Genomic DNA, 17740 nt, shown 5'->3' on the forward strand with positions numbered 1-17740 from the left:
CATGCCTGTCGAGCCGGCGGTACCACGACCACTCCGTTGGTCGGAGGTCCCCATCTCGTTCTCACGCGACGATCAGTGGACAAGCTTCTCGGAGCCAGGCAAGTTCCCCCTGGTCCTAGACCCGGTGGTGGCTGAAGTCAGGTTCACCAGAGTACTCATCGACAGCGGAAGTGGTCAAAACCTCATCTTCGCCAGCACTTTGAGAAGGATGGTCCTGGACTTAACGGACATGCTTGTTCCAAGCAAGTCTCCTTTCTATGGCATTATCCCAGGTAATGCGGCGCATCCACTTGGCATGGTGGTTCTTCCAGTCACTTTCGGCACGAGGGAGAACTACCGCACCCAGTTCATCAAATTCGAAGTTGCCAACTTCGAATCTTCTTATCATGCCATACTGGGCAGATCGGCACCGGCCAAATTCATGGCAGTGCCGCATTATGTTTATTTGCTTCTTAAGATGCCAGGACGAAGTGGGGTACTCACTCTTCGAGGCGACTTGAAGAAATCGTATGACTGCAACCAGGAAGTGATCCGGGTATGCTTCGACTGTGCGTGTGCCAGATGCTTAAGGAGAAGTACTTGCGGCCGCGCAACAACTCTCCCAGGCCGGACTGGAAATCCCTACGAGAAAGGCCAGCAAGTCGAGCATCCAGTCGACCGGCGACGTGGCCCTTAAGACGATCCAGCTCCACGAGGGTGACTCATCCAAGACCGCCGTTATCGGTGCAGGCTTAGATGAGAAATAGGAATTCGTGCTCGTTAGTTTTCTTCGGGTGAAAACCAGCGGATATGCCAGGGGTGCCCAGAGAACTGATCGAGCATAGTCTGAATGTAAACCCACAGGCTGTGCCTAAAAGGCAACGCCTTCGAAGGTTTGCTCACGACAAACGTGAGACAATCTAACGGGAAATAGCTAAACTCCTCGCGGCTGGCTTTATTAAAGAAGTAATCCATCCAGAGTGGGTAGCTAACGCCGTCCTTGTACGGAAAAAGAATAATGAATGGAGAATGTGCATGGACTACACCGATCTCAACAAGCATTGTCCAAAAGATCACTTCGGGTTACCGCGCATTGATCAAGTTGTCGACTCGACGGCGGGTTGTGTACTCCTCTGCTTCCTTGATTGCTATTCGGGGTATCACCAGATTGCGCTTAAGGAGGAAGATCAAATAAAAACCGTGTACAAAACTATGTCTTTCAGGTTGAAAAACGTAAGAGCAACCTATCAACGCGCGATTCAGATGTGCTTTGCTGATGAGCTACATCGGAATGTTGAGTCCTACGTGGATGACGTGGTCATCAAGACCAGGAATCCCGACGATCTGATTACAGACTTGGAAGAGACATTCAGCAGCTTACGCAGGTTTCGGTGGAAGCTCAACCCAACTAAATGCGTTTTCGGAGTACCATAAGGGAAATTGCTCGGGTTCATCGTCAGCAACCGAGGAATTGAAGCCAATCCTGTGAAGATTACGGCCATCACTGGCATGGGGGCTCCAGCCACAATCAAGGATGTGCAGAAGCTAACAGGATGTATGGCAGCCCTGAACAGGTTCATCTCCCGACTTGGGGAGAGAGGACTACCCTTCTTCAAACTCCTGAAATGCCGAGACAAGTTCCAGTGGATGAAGGAGGCCGAGCGGGCCCTGCAAGATCTGAAACAACACCTTCAGTCACCTCCGGTCCTTACAGCACCACTGCCGGGAGAAGATCTACTGCTCTACATTGCGGCGACAACTCATGTTGTCAGCAGTGCCATTGTAGTCAAGCGCAGCGAGGAGGGCCATGCGTTTGGAGTGCAGAGGCCCGTGTACTTCGTCAGCGAGGTACTCTCCGAATCTAAGGTACGATACCCGGCAGTTCAAAAACTTTTATATGCAATACTGATCACATCAAGGAAGCTGTGCCATTACTTCGACAAGTACAAGATCACTGTGATTACGGATTCTCCGTTGGCGGATATTCTGCACAATCAGGACGCCACGGGGCGTATATCAAAGTGGGTAGTGGAACTGGGGGCTTTGTCAATCGACTTCAAGACACGCACTGCAATCAAGTCTTAAGCTCTAGTCGATTTTATGGCCGAGTGGTGAGAGAACTAAATTCCAACTCCAGTTGACAAGCCAGAGCACTGGACCATGTATTTCGATGGGTCCCTTAAGCTCGATGGCGGTGGTGCTGGGGTCCTATTTATTTCTCCGAGAGGTGAACAACTGAAGTATGTCTTCCAGATTCTTTGGGAGGTATCCAGTAATGAAGCCGAGTATGAAGCCTTGCTTCACGGGCTACGTTTGGCGATATCACTAGGCATCAAGCGACTATTTGTATATGGCGACTCACTTCTGGTCGTTCAGCAAGTCAACAAAGAGTGGGACTGCAACAAGAAGTTCGCAAGCTGGAAAATAAGTTTTCCGGCTTGGAGGTTCATCATGTGATACGGAAACATAGTGTTGGCGCGGACATACTATCCAAACTGGGATCCACCCGTGTAGAAGTTCCAGCTGGAGTTTTCGTCCAGGAGTTGAAACAGCCATCCATCAAGTCCTCACCTCAAGTAACCACAGATGCTGGCCTTCAACAACCTGATCGGAAGGTTATGATGCTTGGAGAGGACTGGAGAGAGGCTTACATCGACTTCATCAGGGACCAAAGACTACCAGCGGGGATGGATGCAAGAAGCGCAGAGGCAGCTCGTGTCATGCGCAGAAGCAAAGGTTTCGTCATAGTTGACAATAAACTCTACCGGCGTGGCGCACGATCAGGTATACTCATGAAGTGCGTCACGGGAGAAGACGGCTACGACATACTGCGGGAGATACATGAGGGCGTTTGCGGGAACCACGTAGCTTCAAGAACGCTGGTGGGGAAAGCATACAAAGCTGGTTTCTGGTGGCCCACCGCAGTGTCCGATGCTGAGGACCTCGTGTGGAGATGCTAAAACTGTCAATTTTTTGGCAAGAAATCTCACGTCCCAGCTCACAATCTTATCACCATACCGCCATCCTGGCCGTTTGCTTATTAGAGTCTTGATATGATTGGGCCCTTTACAATGGCGCTAGTGGTTTCACTCATGTATAGGTGGTTATCGACAAGTTTACCAAGTAGATCGAGTACAAGCCGGTAGCCAAGCTCACACCAGATAGAGTCGTTGATTTCATCTCCGACATCTTGCATCGCTTCGGCTTCCCGAATACCATCGTCACGGACCTGGGATCAAATTTTACGGCCAACCAGTTCTGGGAGTTCTGTGAAAATGCGTGCATCAAGGTCAAATATGTCTCTGTTGCACACCCAAGGGCTAATGGTCAAGTCAAGAGGGCGAACGGCATGATAATCGAGGGTCTGAAGAAAAGACTTTGACGAAAATAGCAGGAAAGGAGGAAAGTGGATACACGAGTTGCCACATGTTGTCTGGGGGCTCAGGATTCGGCCATTCAAAGGCACAGGACAAACACCTTTCTTTCTTGTCTACGGCTCTGAAGCTATCTTACCGGCCGACATCATGTGGAAATCCCCAAGGGTTGAAATGTACAATGAAGGCGAAGCGGACGAAGCAAAGCAGTTAGAGCTTGACTCTGACGAAGAGGCTCGTTGCACTGCTCTTGTTCAGTCAGCACGATACCTGCAGGGGATCCGGCGATATCACGATCGCAACGTGAGAGAACGGTCATTCAGTATAGGCGATTTGATCCTACGCCGCATCCAAGATGAGTCCGGCTTACACAAGCTCAACTCGAGATGGGAAGGACCGTTCGTCGTCAAGCAGATTACAAGACCGGGGTCTTATCGTCTACAATACCCCGAGGGCCAAGACGTCCCAAATTTTTGGAATGTTCAGAACCTGCGCAAGTTTTACCCATAAAGACGACGTGCAGGGATAGCTGTTCTCTGAGCGCCTAAATGTTTTTCTTCCGAATTCAATTTAGAGGCTACGTGCCATAGAATTTGGAATGTAAATTTTCTATCAAGATACGGAGGCTATAGCCACGTTCATGTTCTATTTGACTCGACTTCTTGTCATGAGCTTTGACAGTCGTTGCGATGACGATCGCGTTTTTCCTAACAGGTCAGTTCCGCTCGATCGGATTATATCTGACTTGTTGGACGGGCTCACATAAGGAGCTATATCGACTACTCCCAGAGTCACTGCACTCGGGGTAGTTTTGACTTTTTGCCAGGAGCATGACAGTCGTTGCGATGATGATCGCGTTTTTTCCTAACAGGTTAGATCCGCTCGATCGGATTTTATCTAACTTGATGGACGGGCTCACATGAGGAGCTATTTTGACTACTTCCAGGATCGTTGCACCCGGGGTAGTGTCTACTACTTAGCCTATGAACATGGATGACAACCCAGAAATCACAAGGCAAATACAAGTAGAGACGTCAATGACAGATATATTACAAGGAGAAGAGTACTTGTTTTTACAATATCTCAATCCTGTATTACACTTTCCACTATTTTTTCAGCTACAGGTCGGGCTTCTAGGAGTACTCGCTGAATTGCTCTTCAGAGCACTCTGTAGCCACACCCTGCGCGAATACTTCTAGTCGAGCCTGAGGCCAAAAGGACTTTACAAAACTTAGCGCGTGGCTGCCACTTGTGATGGGGGCTTCGGTGATGAAACTGAGGACTTTTTGCGGAGCTCCGAGAAGTCGCTCCAGCAGGGATCGCCCGTCTGCTTCGCTGCCTTCCGGCGGATCCACCATGTCAACAAGCTGTTGGGCGGCCCCCTTAAGGTCCTCCAGCTCCTTCTGGCGCTGCTCCAGCTCCTTCTGTCGCTGCTCCTTCTCTTCGCCCAGCGTCTTGATTTGCTGAAGGCAGTCGACGAACTGTTGTTCAGTGTCGGCGATCACCTTCTGTAGCCTCTCGACGTCATCTGTACGGCGATACAGCATATTCTTCACGTCAGTAAGCAACTCTTCTTTATATGTTAAGATTTTCCTAAACTTTGTGGTGAAGACAGTTTTCAGAACTCAAGTCAAACTGCTAAGGGAAAGTACTCGAGCGAGCAAAGGACTTGCCTTGGTGCGCCTTTTTCTACTCTTTAAGCTGTTCTTGGAGTTCGGCGTTGGATTTCTCAAGATTGCGAAGATCGTTCTTGAGGAGCCATGTTTCTCGCGTCCGCTCCAGTTTCAGCTTGTCGAGTTCCCTCTAAAGATACATGTTCTTCTGATGTTCTTCTTATATGCGTTGATCCTTTGCTCGGAGTTCCTGGAGGCCACTCACCCATACTTTCAGCTTTTCGGATTTTTGTTGGGAGAGTTTGGCCACATCCTGTGTAAGGGGAAAGACTAAGACAAGCAACTCGACAAAGTATAATGGCAGAAGAGTAATCATGCCTTATCACGGTAAATTGGTACATCTCCTTGGAGATCTTCTGGAAGTATCGCATGTTGTTGACCGTCAGGAGCGGATCATCCACTAGGTCTGTGGTGATGATGTTCTGGTATCCACTCCCGGACACCAGCAGATCTTCAGGGTTTCTTGAGGTACCCGCGGCTTCTTCAGCTGATGGTTGTGGGGCACCTGCAAGTCGACACGCATTCGGAAACAAGATTCAAGAGTTCATTGTTGGAGCACTTAATGTAAGTCCACTCCCCAGATGGCAGCCGCGAGTCTTTCCCCTTCCCATCCTTCTCGTTGGATTTCTTGGGCGCCATTTCTAGATCTGCTTGCCACGAGTTGCTTGGGGGCTGCAGAGAAGTGGCGGAGGGATTCCGCTAGTTTGGGGGCTTGAAAAAGGGGATGAAGGAGGAGCACAAATCTGATTGGGGATTCGGAAATTTCTCGGCGGATTGAAGATTGGAAGCACGGATTTTACCTTAAGTTACCGCGGGGATAAATAACCAGCGGCCAGATACAGGTTTACTGTTCTGAAGTTGAAGAGTCGTCTCGAGGAATATTCGGAAGATGAGGGGTCATTTGGTGGATCTTTTAGATTAATTATTCGATTAATCATTTTTTGAGGGTTAATTGTCCCGAAAAAAGGGTTTTTCAAATTCCAAATCTATCTTCCATCATATGTACCATCACACCAATTATTTATCATGGGAATATTTTTTTCACTACATGCCACGACCATTGGATCCTTATTTCCAAACCTGAGAGATTTGGATTCAAGGCTCGGGGGCAGCGGGATACGTGGCATCGACTACTTATTTTTCGAGTTTATTCGAAAAGTAAGTAAGGAAGATTCAAGACTACCGTGACCCTCAGCCTGATTCTTCGATTCAACCTAAGGCTCGGGGGCTACTTCATATGGAGTGCGATTTTTCATCGCACACCTTACCAAAGAAGTAATTCGAGGCATGAGCACCTCATAGCTTCGATGCAGCTAAGGAAGTACTCGAAGAAGAACTTCAAAACGGAGCTTCAAAAGAAACCGAAGACTACTTCGAAAGTACTCGAGGAGCCTGCAATACTCAGCTACGAAGAGCTTGGGGGCTTGTCAGACCCGGGATTACGGGACTGTGTACATAACGTAGTTCATATAGGATTAGGGGATAGGACATGTCCTATACCTTATCTATGTTGTACTCTACTCGCATGCGAAGTAGAACTAGCCGGTACAGAAGGAAACTACTCGAGTACGATTCCTAGGCTAGTGTCGGACTAGGATTCATATAACACTGTCCTCCCGGATATATAAGGGCGGGCAGCTACCCCCTCAAAACATCAATCAACACCCAAGGCAATACAAACCATCAAACAGGACGTAGGGTATTACGCACATCGTGGCCCGAACCTGTCTAAACCTTGTGTTGCTTGCACCTTCGAGTTCCTGATCTCGGCGTCACCCTACCTAAAACTTACCACCTCGGGTATACCCCTCGGTGGGCAGGCGGTAAAACACCGACAGTGCGCCCCAGCAGGAGGGCCCGGACTGATCATCCGGCGACGGACTGATCACCAGCGCCGGAGCAGAGGAGGATGAAGGCTGCCGCTTCCATTGCTGGCGACGACCACGAGTATCATCAGCGGGCGGAGGAGGTTGTCGCGGTGCATCCGTAGGCGGGTCGCCAAGAGTCCTCACCAAGACTTGAATGGGATAAGTGAGGGTGCGCCGCGCCTGGTCGCCGGCCCCGACCACCATAGCTGGCTCCGGGATCACGAGATCAATCCCCGGTGGAATGCCACTGAGGTCAAAGCACCGAGCAGCGAGCCGGAAGACCTCGCGTTGGATGGTAGTTTCTGGGTGAATGCTGTCAGGGACGCAGCAATCACTAAGGAGTTGTCTCGCCGTCTCCAAGTCCCAGGCGTGCGTCAGGATGCCCCTGAGCTCGACCTCCACAGCGTAGGGGAACAATGCTGCCGAAGAACTAGGGGGGGGGGGGGGGGGGGGGAGGGAGGGAGAGCTGCTGCCGCCGTGCTCGGGATTGGCGGAGGGTGCCGGAGCAGAAGCATCATGAGACCCCCGCCGTTTGCGAGCCCGCCGTCGACGTTGCCCAGCGCAAGAGCTACGCGCTGGAGGGGCTAGGGAGGTCCTAGCAGGTGAAGCCATGGGTGCCTGGAGGATGGAGACCTAACACATGATGCCTCCATGAAACGAGCTAACTCAATATGCCTCCATGAAGTGGTCACCCTAGTCTGACTGATGTGTATTCCTGCATGATCGAAGATAATTAGGAGGTAGCATCATGTGTTAGGTAAACTACCTACTAATACAATGTCTTGTGGTGATTATATCGTATTGCAAGGTTGATTGGAAACTATAATCTAGCATATTCTGATCAAAGAACAGTCTGAGTTTCCCCTCATGCTCTGAAGTGAAGATCACTGGAAATAAAATCCTAATCTGGACATGCCAAAGGAATTTGTTTTTTTTTCCTTCGGTACACGCAAATTTGCATCAAATAAATATGGACTAAAGGTTTCAGTGTTTTGGAGACTTCACCTGATCAGGGATGCTTCTTTCAAGCAATCTGCTGTCCTGAAGTTTCACCTGTGCCTCTTTAAGAAGTCTTAGCTGCTACGACTCTGTAGTCTGGAAAGAGCTTTCAGGAAATGAAAGTGGCATGGGTAGATAATTGGTTGGTGTTCAGAATAACACATGGATCATGAGAGAATAAGACAAAAGAATTCAACATATAACTCTGATTGAATAACATGTCGATTCACAAGAATAACAATAGAATGGACCCATTGACTCAGATGGTAGGGTATACTTATTTCTCATTTCAGTGCTTCTATAACAAGTACCAGTTTGGATAGGGGATCTGGATCCAAACCTCATGATTTAGATAACATTGTGACTGAATCTTGAACATTCCTAGGATTCTGAAAAAACTAACCTTACTGAATAAATTTACATCTATTAGGTGTACCAGCAGCTATTTAAAGAAACTAAGAAAAGAATATCAAGCTATAACTAAGAATCAGCAGGGACTAAAAAGTGTTGAAGACAAAAAGCTTACACATATTCATAAGAATTCAGGCAAAGTAGCAGATGCCTAACCTACTCATTGTAGTACTGCAAATAATTAAAAGAAATACATAGAAACAAATGCCAATTTTTATGAAGACAGATGAATCCTCATCAGTCATCTTAGAGCAAAAACCAGTGCACTTTGAAACAAAGATAGATATTTGAAAACTACAGAGAGCTAACATCACCGACAATAAACAATGTCATGGTTTTTGCCATATAATAAAACATTTTAGTGGCAAGCTTGGGCATTTCAATTAAATGGAAAAAAACTTGGTACAAATTCAGAGCTCTACTGTCTGATAGCATGCCACCATTATCACCATGTTGCCATCAGCTGACATTGAACTAAATTCAAAGGTGAATACAGTCAACTAGATTCCCTGAAGAACAGACCTGTATTAATCCTTACCACTGTCATATGAACTCCACTAATACACAACATTTCGATCATCTTAAAAAACAAAGAAGGGGAAGCAACGGCCAGCAGGACAGAAAGTATGCACTCAGATATCTACTATTGCACTGCATTCCAAATATTCAGCAGCCATTGCAAACACTTGGGACAAGTGCGTCTCTAACGAAAATGTACTTTCTGACAGATTCGTATTAAGGAGCCATTGCATTTTTTTCATCCAATGCAATCAATCTGTACTAATTTAAAATGGAAACAGCCAAATTGAGAAGTATAAATTCCAACTATTCTCTCAAATTTTCACTCATTTTCTCCTATAAAGAGAGGCTTCTCAATTTGAATCACAAGGAGCTCAAATTTTCTTCGCTCTTAACTACATTTCTTTTAGAAACAAAGATTATGCAATTCTTTTTTTTTGAACGAATGGGCACAAGATTGTGCCTATTTCATTGATAAAGAAGGGAGATTACAACCCGACTAGCCGGTAAAAAGAGCAAATAAACAATTAATCTCGAGCTAACAAGGACGCTAGATCTTTTGCGCCTGCTGAAATCTAGGCTGCCGCTTCATTTTTGATCTTCGCCAAAAGAGATGCCGTGGTTGATTCACAATGGCAGAAGACTTTGGAGTTCCTTTTCCTTCCACGCTTCCAAGCTGATTAGGAGTGTAAGACTTCTCAACGCTTTGCGAGGAACGTAGGGTGTAGTGGTTATGTTGGTCCACCAGTTGAGCATGTTGGCACTATGTTGCTCTGTGATGGCTGCAGACCGGGTTACGCCAACCAAGCAGCCGTGAGACTCCAGATCCTTTTTGTATATCTACATTCCACCAGTAAATGATGTGTCGTTTCCTCGGTCCTTCTGCACAGGGGGTAGGATAAGTTGTGTGGCCAACAACGATGGGCTAGTCTATCTAAGGACCAGACTCGGTTTTGGATGATGAGCCAGGTGAAGAACTTGCATTTGATCGGTGCCAAGGCCTTCCACATGGAGCTAATTTGTGGTGAATTGGTGCTTCCAAAGAGCTGCGCTTTATACACGGGAGCTGTCGAGTAGTGTCCTGTGGAGGAAAATTTCCACGTGATGTGGTCTTCCAGATGTGGCAACAGGTCAACGTCGTGTGTGAGGTTCCAAAGGGTTGCAAATTCACTAAGATGTGTAGCAATTAATCCTCTGTGGATGTTGAGATCACTTATCCAATTATTGTTGTTTAGGGCTTCCTGCACATTCCTCCTTTTAGTTCTGGATATGATATAGAGGTTTGGTGCAATGTCTTTTGGTTGTCGCCCTTGAACCCTGCCCGAGTGCCAGAAGCTCGTCTTCTTGCCGTTTCCGAGCTTTATCGTGGTGCAGGTGGCGAAAAGAAGAAGGCCGATATCATCGCAAAGGCATTTCGGTGAAGATTATGCAATTCAAGATATGAATATAATTAACATTCAATTGAGCAATTGGAACATGTTGAGACAAGAGGGAAGTAACATTAACAGAAGCATAAGCTGTTGCAATCCTGTGCTAGAAGAGCTTCTCAGTGATTGCAGCCGATGTAGCCCCAGTCAAGCATCCTTTGAACGAGAATGGTAGGGATCCGAACATAAGTGCAACACAAGTGCCGGATGAGCAGCCTCCCGCAACAACTCCGGAACATATAGCACAAGATGAACTTGTGATTCAAACATTTTGAAAAGCAAGTGATAATACCTGAAACTAGTTTATAACATCCAGTTTATAGCCGGCGAGCGTGGAGTAGAAATGCTGATTCATCTGGTCTATAGCATCTCTACTGAAAGAAGCGCGATGGAAATAGAACAGAACCTGACGATTAGCCGCTTGGATGGTGATCTTCTCTTCTCCTCAATCAAGGCTGTCTCCACTATGTAGGGCCTTAAGGAACGCCGCGCAGTTCCTAGCCGCCATCGTCTCAACCACGGCTGCCGACGAAACTGTCACAATTCGCGCGGCCGTACGTGCGGGCGGAGTCGACAAGCTTGGGGCCTTGGAGTTAGGTGCTGGTAGCGTTGCGGGAAGATCTCGAGGGGCTTCGACAGTTGGTCGGAGGAGCGTGTGGAGCCAGCGACGTGGGCTGAGCACGCGAGGGGGGGGGGGGCAGCGTGGGTCCAATCGCACAGCCGAGCGCGGCGATGCGAGGCTGAGCGCGGGGTGGCGCTGCGGGGCCGAGCCGTGGGCGTGGCGGCGGCGATGCGGGGTCGAGCACGGGGTGGAGGCGGCCGCGAGGGGGGCTCCGCCGCTAGCCAAGCGTGCGTGGAGCTGGCGAGCGATGTCGGTTCGCGCGCGGTTGTCCAGAAGGAAAGGAGCTGAGGAGGGGAGGGCATCGGGGCGGAGCAAGGGGGAGGGTGTCGAGGCGGAGTGAGATGGGAACCGTCGGGAAGGCGTAGTTGCGGAGTAAGAGGCGGGTTGAGGGGAGGGGTGAGAGGTGCTGGATCAGACGAGCAGATGATCGGACGGCTGAAGTTAGTAATCGGCAGACCCACGCGGACTGGTCAAAGGTCGCACCAAATTTTGTCCAACTTCATTCCTTTTATTGTGGTAGAGATTATTCCATTAATTCATTTCCACTAGGATTGCTTCAGGCGATGCTAGTTACATTTCTTATGAGTGATGAGAAGGAACCACTGGGAACTTCTAGTTCATGAATCTGTCAACATGGTCCATATTTTCCTAATTTGAAACTCTATCAGTCTTAGGTGGTTTCGTTAATATTCACTATTTCTACTGACATTTGTAGGTGAAATGACAATGTTGTGAACCTTTTTCATGAAAAAAATTGACAAATCTCTAAATCTAAAGACAAATTTAAGACCTTCAAGAAAGGTCGTGAATTGATTCTTTGTATAATTCTCCTTGTGATCTGAAAGTTGCTATCCATTTTATGACCATGTTCAATTTGGTTTTTGTTTTGAAGTCTGACGCTCCTTGGCATTAAGTATCTTATAGCTTCTTGGAAAACTTGAGCTCCGTTCGCGTCAGCGTTGGATTATAATATTTTTTCACAAAACTGCTTTTACAAATTTTAATATATGGTTAACCTCTTGGAGATACTAATGGGTGTCAAATTACACACCATGTATGACAGAAATAATAGTTGTACAACATGATTTATCTAACCTTAATATGTATAAAGAGAAAATGTAGTATTTTTCACAACTGCTTTTCACAGCAGTGCAAAAAATCTAATCAGGAATTGTTCAATATAAAAAAAATGAACCAAACATTACAGTGAACCAAAACAACCAATCCTCAGTTGAGCACATTTCACTATGGCCCCGAAACATTTACATTTTTCTTTTAGCTCTATGTTTAGAAAATGGTAAAAGTTACGTGCTTGGTTAAAGCAACCTACTCCAAGAATAAAGGTAGAAAATAAGCAATAGGTTTACAAGACCAGTGCTATTGTGGACAAGCTTTCTGGCTCATGAGAATCTGTTTTTCCCTGGACCCAGGATGTTACTTGGCATATCATTTTTTCCCCCATATTGATAGCCATGATCCATGAGAACACTGTCACCCACATGATAGGAAAAGAACTGCTGCATCAGCTTAAACACAGGCATAGCCATACTTGCACACATTGCCAACTGCATAAGATCATGTTCTGAGTATACAACAAAAAACTTGACTAGATGTGTCGGCCACTTCGTCATCGTTCTATTTTTCATGTCTGTAAGAAAGTTGTACCTACTGTTTAGTACTCACTCTTTGAAAATATATGTTGTTTTAAGATTTCTGCTGGTCCACCTTTTCCAACTTTTACAATCAATATGTCAATATAAAGAATTATGTAGATTGGTATGAGATGTTGCTAGATTCATCATGGAAATGTTCTCATAATGTTTAGTTAGCTTGATTTGAAATGCCATATTCTCAAAGAAATATATAGTCAAATTGTTAACTTTTACCATGTGGACATCATTTTGAACTTGGGGGAGTACGTGATTTAGAAGAATCTATGCATGAAATCTATGATTGCTAAATTTTCTGTAATCTTTACTGCTGAAGTAACATGGATATAAAATTATATTATCAGGAATCCTAATTGTAACCTTTTTCCTGATATTGTGTTTGAGAAAAAAAAACTTTTCCTGATGTAAAGACCTAGTTGACAAATATACCGAGTTTAAAATCTGTAACAAATATATGCGTTTTAGTTGTGCTAAGTAATGAGTCAATATGGAAGTTTAGAAAGCAGGACACCGCATACAAAATGACATGCAGATTATAATCCCTTAAGCTTTAATTAGCATGAGTGTCTGCACATAACACACTACATTTCATTGTCTGCTGCTAACCAACCTGCTTTCTGTTGTATGTTTTAACTTTTCAGGAAAGTCTTGGCTATATTGTAATTAGCCTTGCCGATGTTATAAACAACAAGAGGATCAATGAGAAATACCATCTCATTGACTCAAAAAATGGCCGCATTCAATTGGAATTGCAGTGGAGAACATCCTAAAAGACCTCACGGGCTGAAGCCATGAACCTGTAAAATTTGTTTCTATTCTAAACTTACCACACATGTAAGTATAAGCATTTGTGGACATCTTATTTAGTTATTTAAAACTGCTTTTGTTATAATTTCCAAGTTGTTCTGGACATCATGTTTCTCCAGTTTTAGTAGATGTGGTTCTGAACGGAAAGTGTTTATCGAGATGAATCACAGGATTGATATTATGCAAAACATTCTATAGTTTGTTGCAGCATGGTGTAAAGTGGTCCTTCGGTGAGTGTCATGGTTCGTTTGAACGGCACGTCTTTTTGGCTACGTATCTCTCCAAAATGCTTGCTTGCATGGTTTCTTTTTTTTAGGAGAAGAGAGTTTTATTACTCAGAAAGTTGGTTACACTCATGAGCAATAAGATGCTCAACACACACCGGGGCTGCGAAACACCACACTGCCGAATGATGCGCTCGCTTCGCCAGCTGCACTAGCTCTCTTCCCGTATGGACTACTGTCCGTTCCAGCAGACCGTCGCCGGCTGCAACCACTTCGTCCACGATTAACTTCAGTCACGGACGATTACCACCACGCTCCCACCACGCTCCCTAAACAGAGCCACCAGGGTGCCGCAGTCTGTTTCCAAAACTGCACGGTTCGCGCACCAGTCCTTGGCCAACTTGAGACCTTCTGCGCAAGCTAGAGCTTCCACCTCTTCCGCGTCTCCTCCCCTGTTGATGTACTTCCACGCAGTTAGCTGAGTTTTTCCTCCGGTATCACTGATCACGATGACGAAGCCACCTTCGCCGGAGCTTCCTCCGGTATCACTGATCACGATGCTGAGGCCACCTTCGCCGGAGCTTGCATAGTAGGCACCATCAACATTGATTTTGATCCATCCTTCACTCGGCGGCACCCACTTCAACAGCTCCCGTTTCCTTGGTTCCCGCTTGCCTGCAACCAAAGAATCATGTACGGGTCGTTTCCCTTTGGCGTCGAAGTCATGCTCTTGTTGTCGAATATCGCACAGTTCCCTCCAGTACTTCTGCAGAAATCTGACCGAGCCTTCAATGGACATTTCTCTTAATCATGAGCCAGATTGTTACGTACCTGCCATGTTCTCCACAAGGGCAGCAAAAGCTTAGCCCCGCAATCTGTATCCAGGCTATCAAGTATCAACGACCGTTAACAGGTTGTCAGGTGTCAATTGCCAGAACTGTTGCTCATCCGGCAAATTCCAGACCTGACGCAAAGCCTCACGCAGGGCCTGGGCATGACCACATCTGACCAGGGCATGCATCGCCGATTCATCCTCGACCCACACAGCTCGCATCTGCCCAAATCGACAATGGTTTTGTGCCTTTTCCTTCCTGGGTTGCCAATCCGTTATGCATCACCTTCCAACCAAAGATGAGCACTTTGTGTGGCACAGGTATCCTCCAGTAGCTCTGCCAGATTGGCCTGTTACTCTGACCGCTAGAGGAAGACTGCAAGTTTCCTGTTGATTCCCAATGCTGGTCCATGGCAACTTTGTAGGCATTCCTCACCGCAAAGAGATTATAAAATCAGTGGATGGGGTTCTTGGCAAACGAATCCCCAAAATATGATCAACATCATGTGGCATAAAAACGTCTCGTATCACCTCTTCCTTCCTTGCCATCCGATCAGGATCAATAAGCTGGGACACCCACTTCAACCTGCAGGGACGTCTCTTCCCAGCTGGTCGCAACGATGAGCCCCGGGGAACCCAAGGATCACGCCAAATGCGAACATTCGCCTGAACCTATCCTCCAAATAACTCCTTTCTTCACCAATTCTAGTCCATGTACAATTGCCTTCCATGTCGGCGACTGATTACTCGGGAAGGCCGTGTCCAATAAATTACTGATAGGAAAATATTTCGCTTTCTTTACCCGGGACATAAGCTGCCGGGCCGATCGATGAGCCTCCATGCCTGCTGCGCGAGCAACGCTTGGTTGAACACCTTCAGGTCCCTAAAACCCAATCCTCCCCTCCATTTGGGCTTGGTAAATCTATCCCATGCAATCCAGTGCGTTTTCCTTTGTCCTCCAAGCTCGCTTCACCAAAACCTTCTACCTCGTAAGAGCAGCATGCACTGGTCCTGGTAAAAAGAACACACTCATGACATAAACAGGCATTGTTTGAGCCACTGATTTAATTAATGTATCCTTTCCTGCAGAAGATAGGAAACGCTCATTCCACGCACTGCATCTCTTAATAGCCTTGAACCTGTCTGCTTTCAACCTGCTATCAGGTGTTAGCAGACCCAGGTACTTTGCTTCGAAAGCTTCCCTGTTGATATGGCTCTTAACCACCTCCATCGTTTCCACATAAAAAGGACAGAACATTTGTCAAAATTAATCAGCTGTCCCGTTGCTGTGCAGTACCTGATCAGAGCCTCCTTGACACTACTTGCCTGCCTCTCATGAGCTCTGAAAAACAGCAGACTGTCGTCAGCAAACAGCAAGTGTGAGACCACTGGGGCATTACGGCACACTTTCAGCCCATGTACTGTGCGATTCCTGTTTTCTTGCTGCAGAACTTTTGACAAACCTTCAGCCACAAAGAGAAATAAGTACAGTGACACGGGATCTTCTTGGCGTAGACCACGTGTGGGCTGGATGGTATTCAACAGAACACCATTGAAGGGTACGGTGTACCGTACAGTGGTCACACATTCCATGATCCACTGTATCCATGTACGGTGAAAGCCTAGCTTCTCCAAAGCATGTTCTAGGTAACTCCAATCCACACGATCGTATGCCTTGGCAAGATCCAATTTCACTGCACAAAAATTCCTGTCGTCTGTATTTGTAACACCCTAGGTGTTTGGAGTGTTGATTTCAGATCATACATATACCATCATGCATAATAACCAAAATAATTCAAACAAGAAAATTCTTATATGTAATATGCACGTGTATGTATGTGTGTATATGGGGCTTTTCCATTTTTGTGTTTGAAATTTTTCGTGCTCAACTCGACACTACAAAATGTAGCATACACACACACACACACTCAAATTTCAGTGCCTAGAAAGTTCACTTAAAAGACCAATGGATAATTCAAATTCAAACACATGAAATCAAATATGAATTCAAATCCTAGTAGTCGTAAATTAAAAATAACTTCAAAACCATAGCTCAAATGAATTTTGACCTAAAATAAAAGTTGCAGATTTTCAAATTCTGTACAACTTTTGTATTCAAAGTTTTTCAGGTTTCCTTTTAAAATTTTGAGAAAAACTGATTTAAACCTTGGCCCTTTTCTCTCTTTCTCTCTTCTCTCTCCCTTCTCTCTCTTCCCTCCCCTGCGCCCGACCGGAGCAGAACTCGACGGCCACCTGGCTGCAGACGGCCGGCCAGTGCTAGACGCCAAGGGACTTCCCCCTCGATAGGCCCCCGACCAACTGCACAGGATCGCCCGTGAATCCTTCCCTCGTCAGCTCGCTCACACCACGCGGCGCAGGGAGCCCGGCGGGGCAAACCGACAACGACACGGCGTCATGGCCTGCCTCCGGCCACGCCCGTGCCCCTGCTGCGCTCCCTCCCCTCGGCCTGGCCAAGCCCAGCCGCTCCTCCCCCTTCCCTCTCGCCTATAAAAGGGCAGCCGCCCCTCCTTGCCTCGCGCTCGAGCTGCTCCACCCTCGCCATTGCCACGCCAAGCTCGAGCTCACTGCCAGCCCGCTGCTCTGCTCCTCCTCCGCCAAAACCAAGGCTCAGAAACAGGTCATCCTCGACCTGCTAGAGCTCACTAGCCCGTCCATGCAGCCTCTCCCTCGCCGGACCACCGCCGCCCGCTGCCCGCACCTCGCCGGAGCTCTTGCTCACGCCGGCGAGCCCCTCCCCGGCCACACCCGACCCAACCAAGGCCACAAAAGGTAGCCCTCGACCCCTCAAGCCCCTCCCCCACCCTTCCCTCGCTGCCGGCCGGCTAGTGCCCTCCCTGCCATGAAATCCGGCCAAGGTGACATTGCAACGATTGGGATCTTTCCAGAGGGATTTCTGCAAGAAACCGAGGACCTCCCTGTAAACATTCAACTCAAGTTTTGAAACCAAACCAGTGAACTTGCAAAAATCGTATAAGATCGTAGAAAAATCAGAAAATTGCAAACCCAACTGTTTTGGAATCCATGGAACCAAATCTACAACTTTTTCTTACATGCAGATCTTCAGTTTCTATGCATTTCTTGCTCTAGAATAAAAGTTAGTTTAAATAGCTTTTATGTGTATCTTTTGTTATAGGCTAGCACTGAGGTTGATTTTTGGATAGTAGATTAGTTTCTAAATGTTGAGCCTTGTGCAAAAATCTCAGATCCAGAACAAATCTCTAGATATAGTTATTAGTAGATCTTACTTTTTGTACTATTCTGATAGATGTATTTATTCATGATGTTAGACAACTATTCTAAGCATGAGACTTTTA

General features: G+C 46.8%; 1 protein-coding gene across 2 annotated transcripts in view; it reads left to right on the forward strand.

Moving 5' to 3' along the window:
* LOC112886595 (synaptotagmin-2-like) overlaps window positions 1-13557 on the forward strand; it is a 29201-nt gene extending 15644 nt beyond the window's left edge. Inside the window, exon 13 of one of the 2 annotated variants that reach the window (XR_003229167.1) lies at window positions 13184-13279. Coding sequence is in view for 1 of the 2 variants with exons in the window: in XM_025956065.1 (XP_025811850.1) it covers window positions 13184-13312 (129 nt within the window). In the remaining variant the exon portion in view is untranslated. Of the gene's footprint in view, window positions 1-13183 lie in introns of both variants that reach the window. The other variant, XM_025956065.1, reaches the window with a different exon arrangement.
* Window positions 13558-17740: the final 4183 nt, after the last annotated feature.

Source organism: Panicum hallii, chromosome 1, assembly GCF_002211085.1.
Source record: "Panicum hallii strain FIL2 chromosome 1, PHallii_v3.1, whole genome shotgun sequence".
NCBI classification, from domain to species: domain Eukaryota; kingdom Viridiplantae; phylum Streptophyta; class Magnoliopsida; order Poales; family Poaceae; genus Panicum; species Panicum hallii.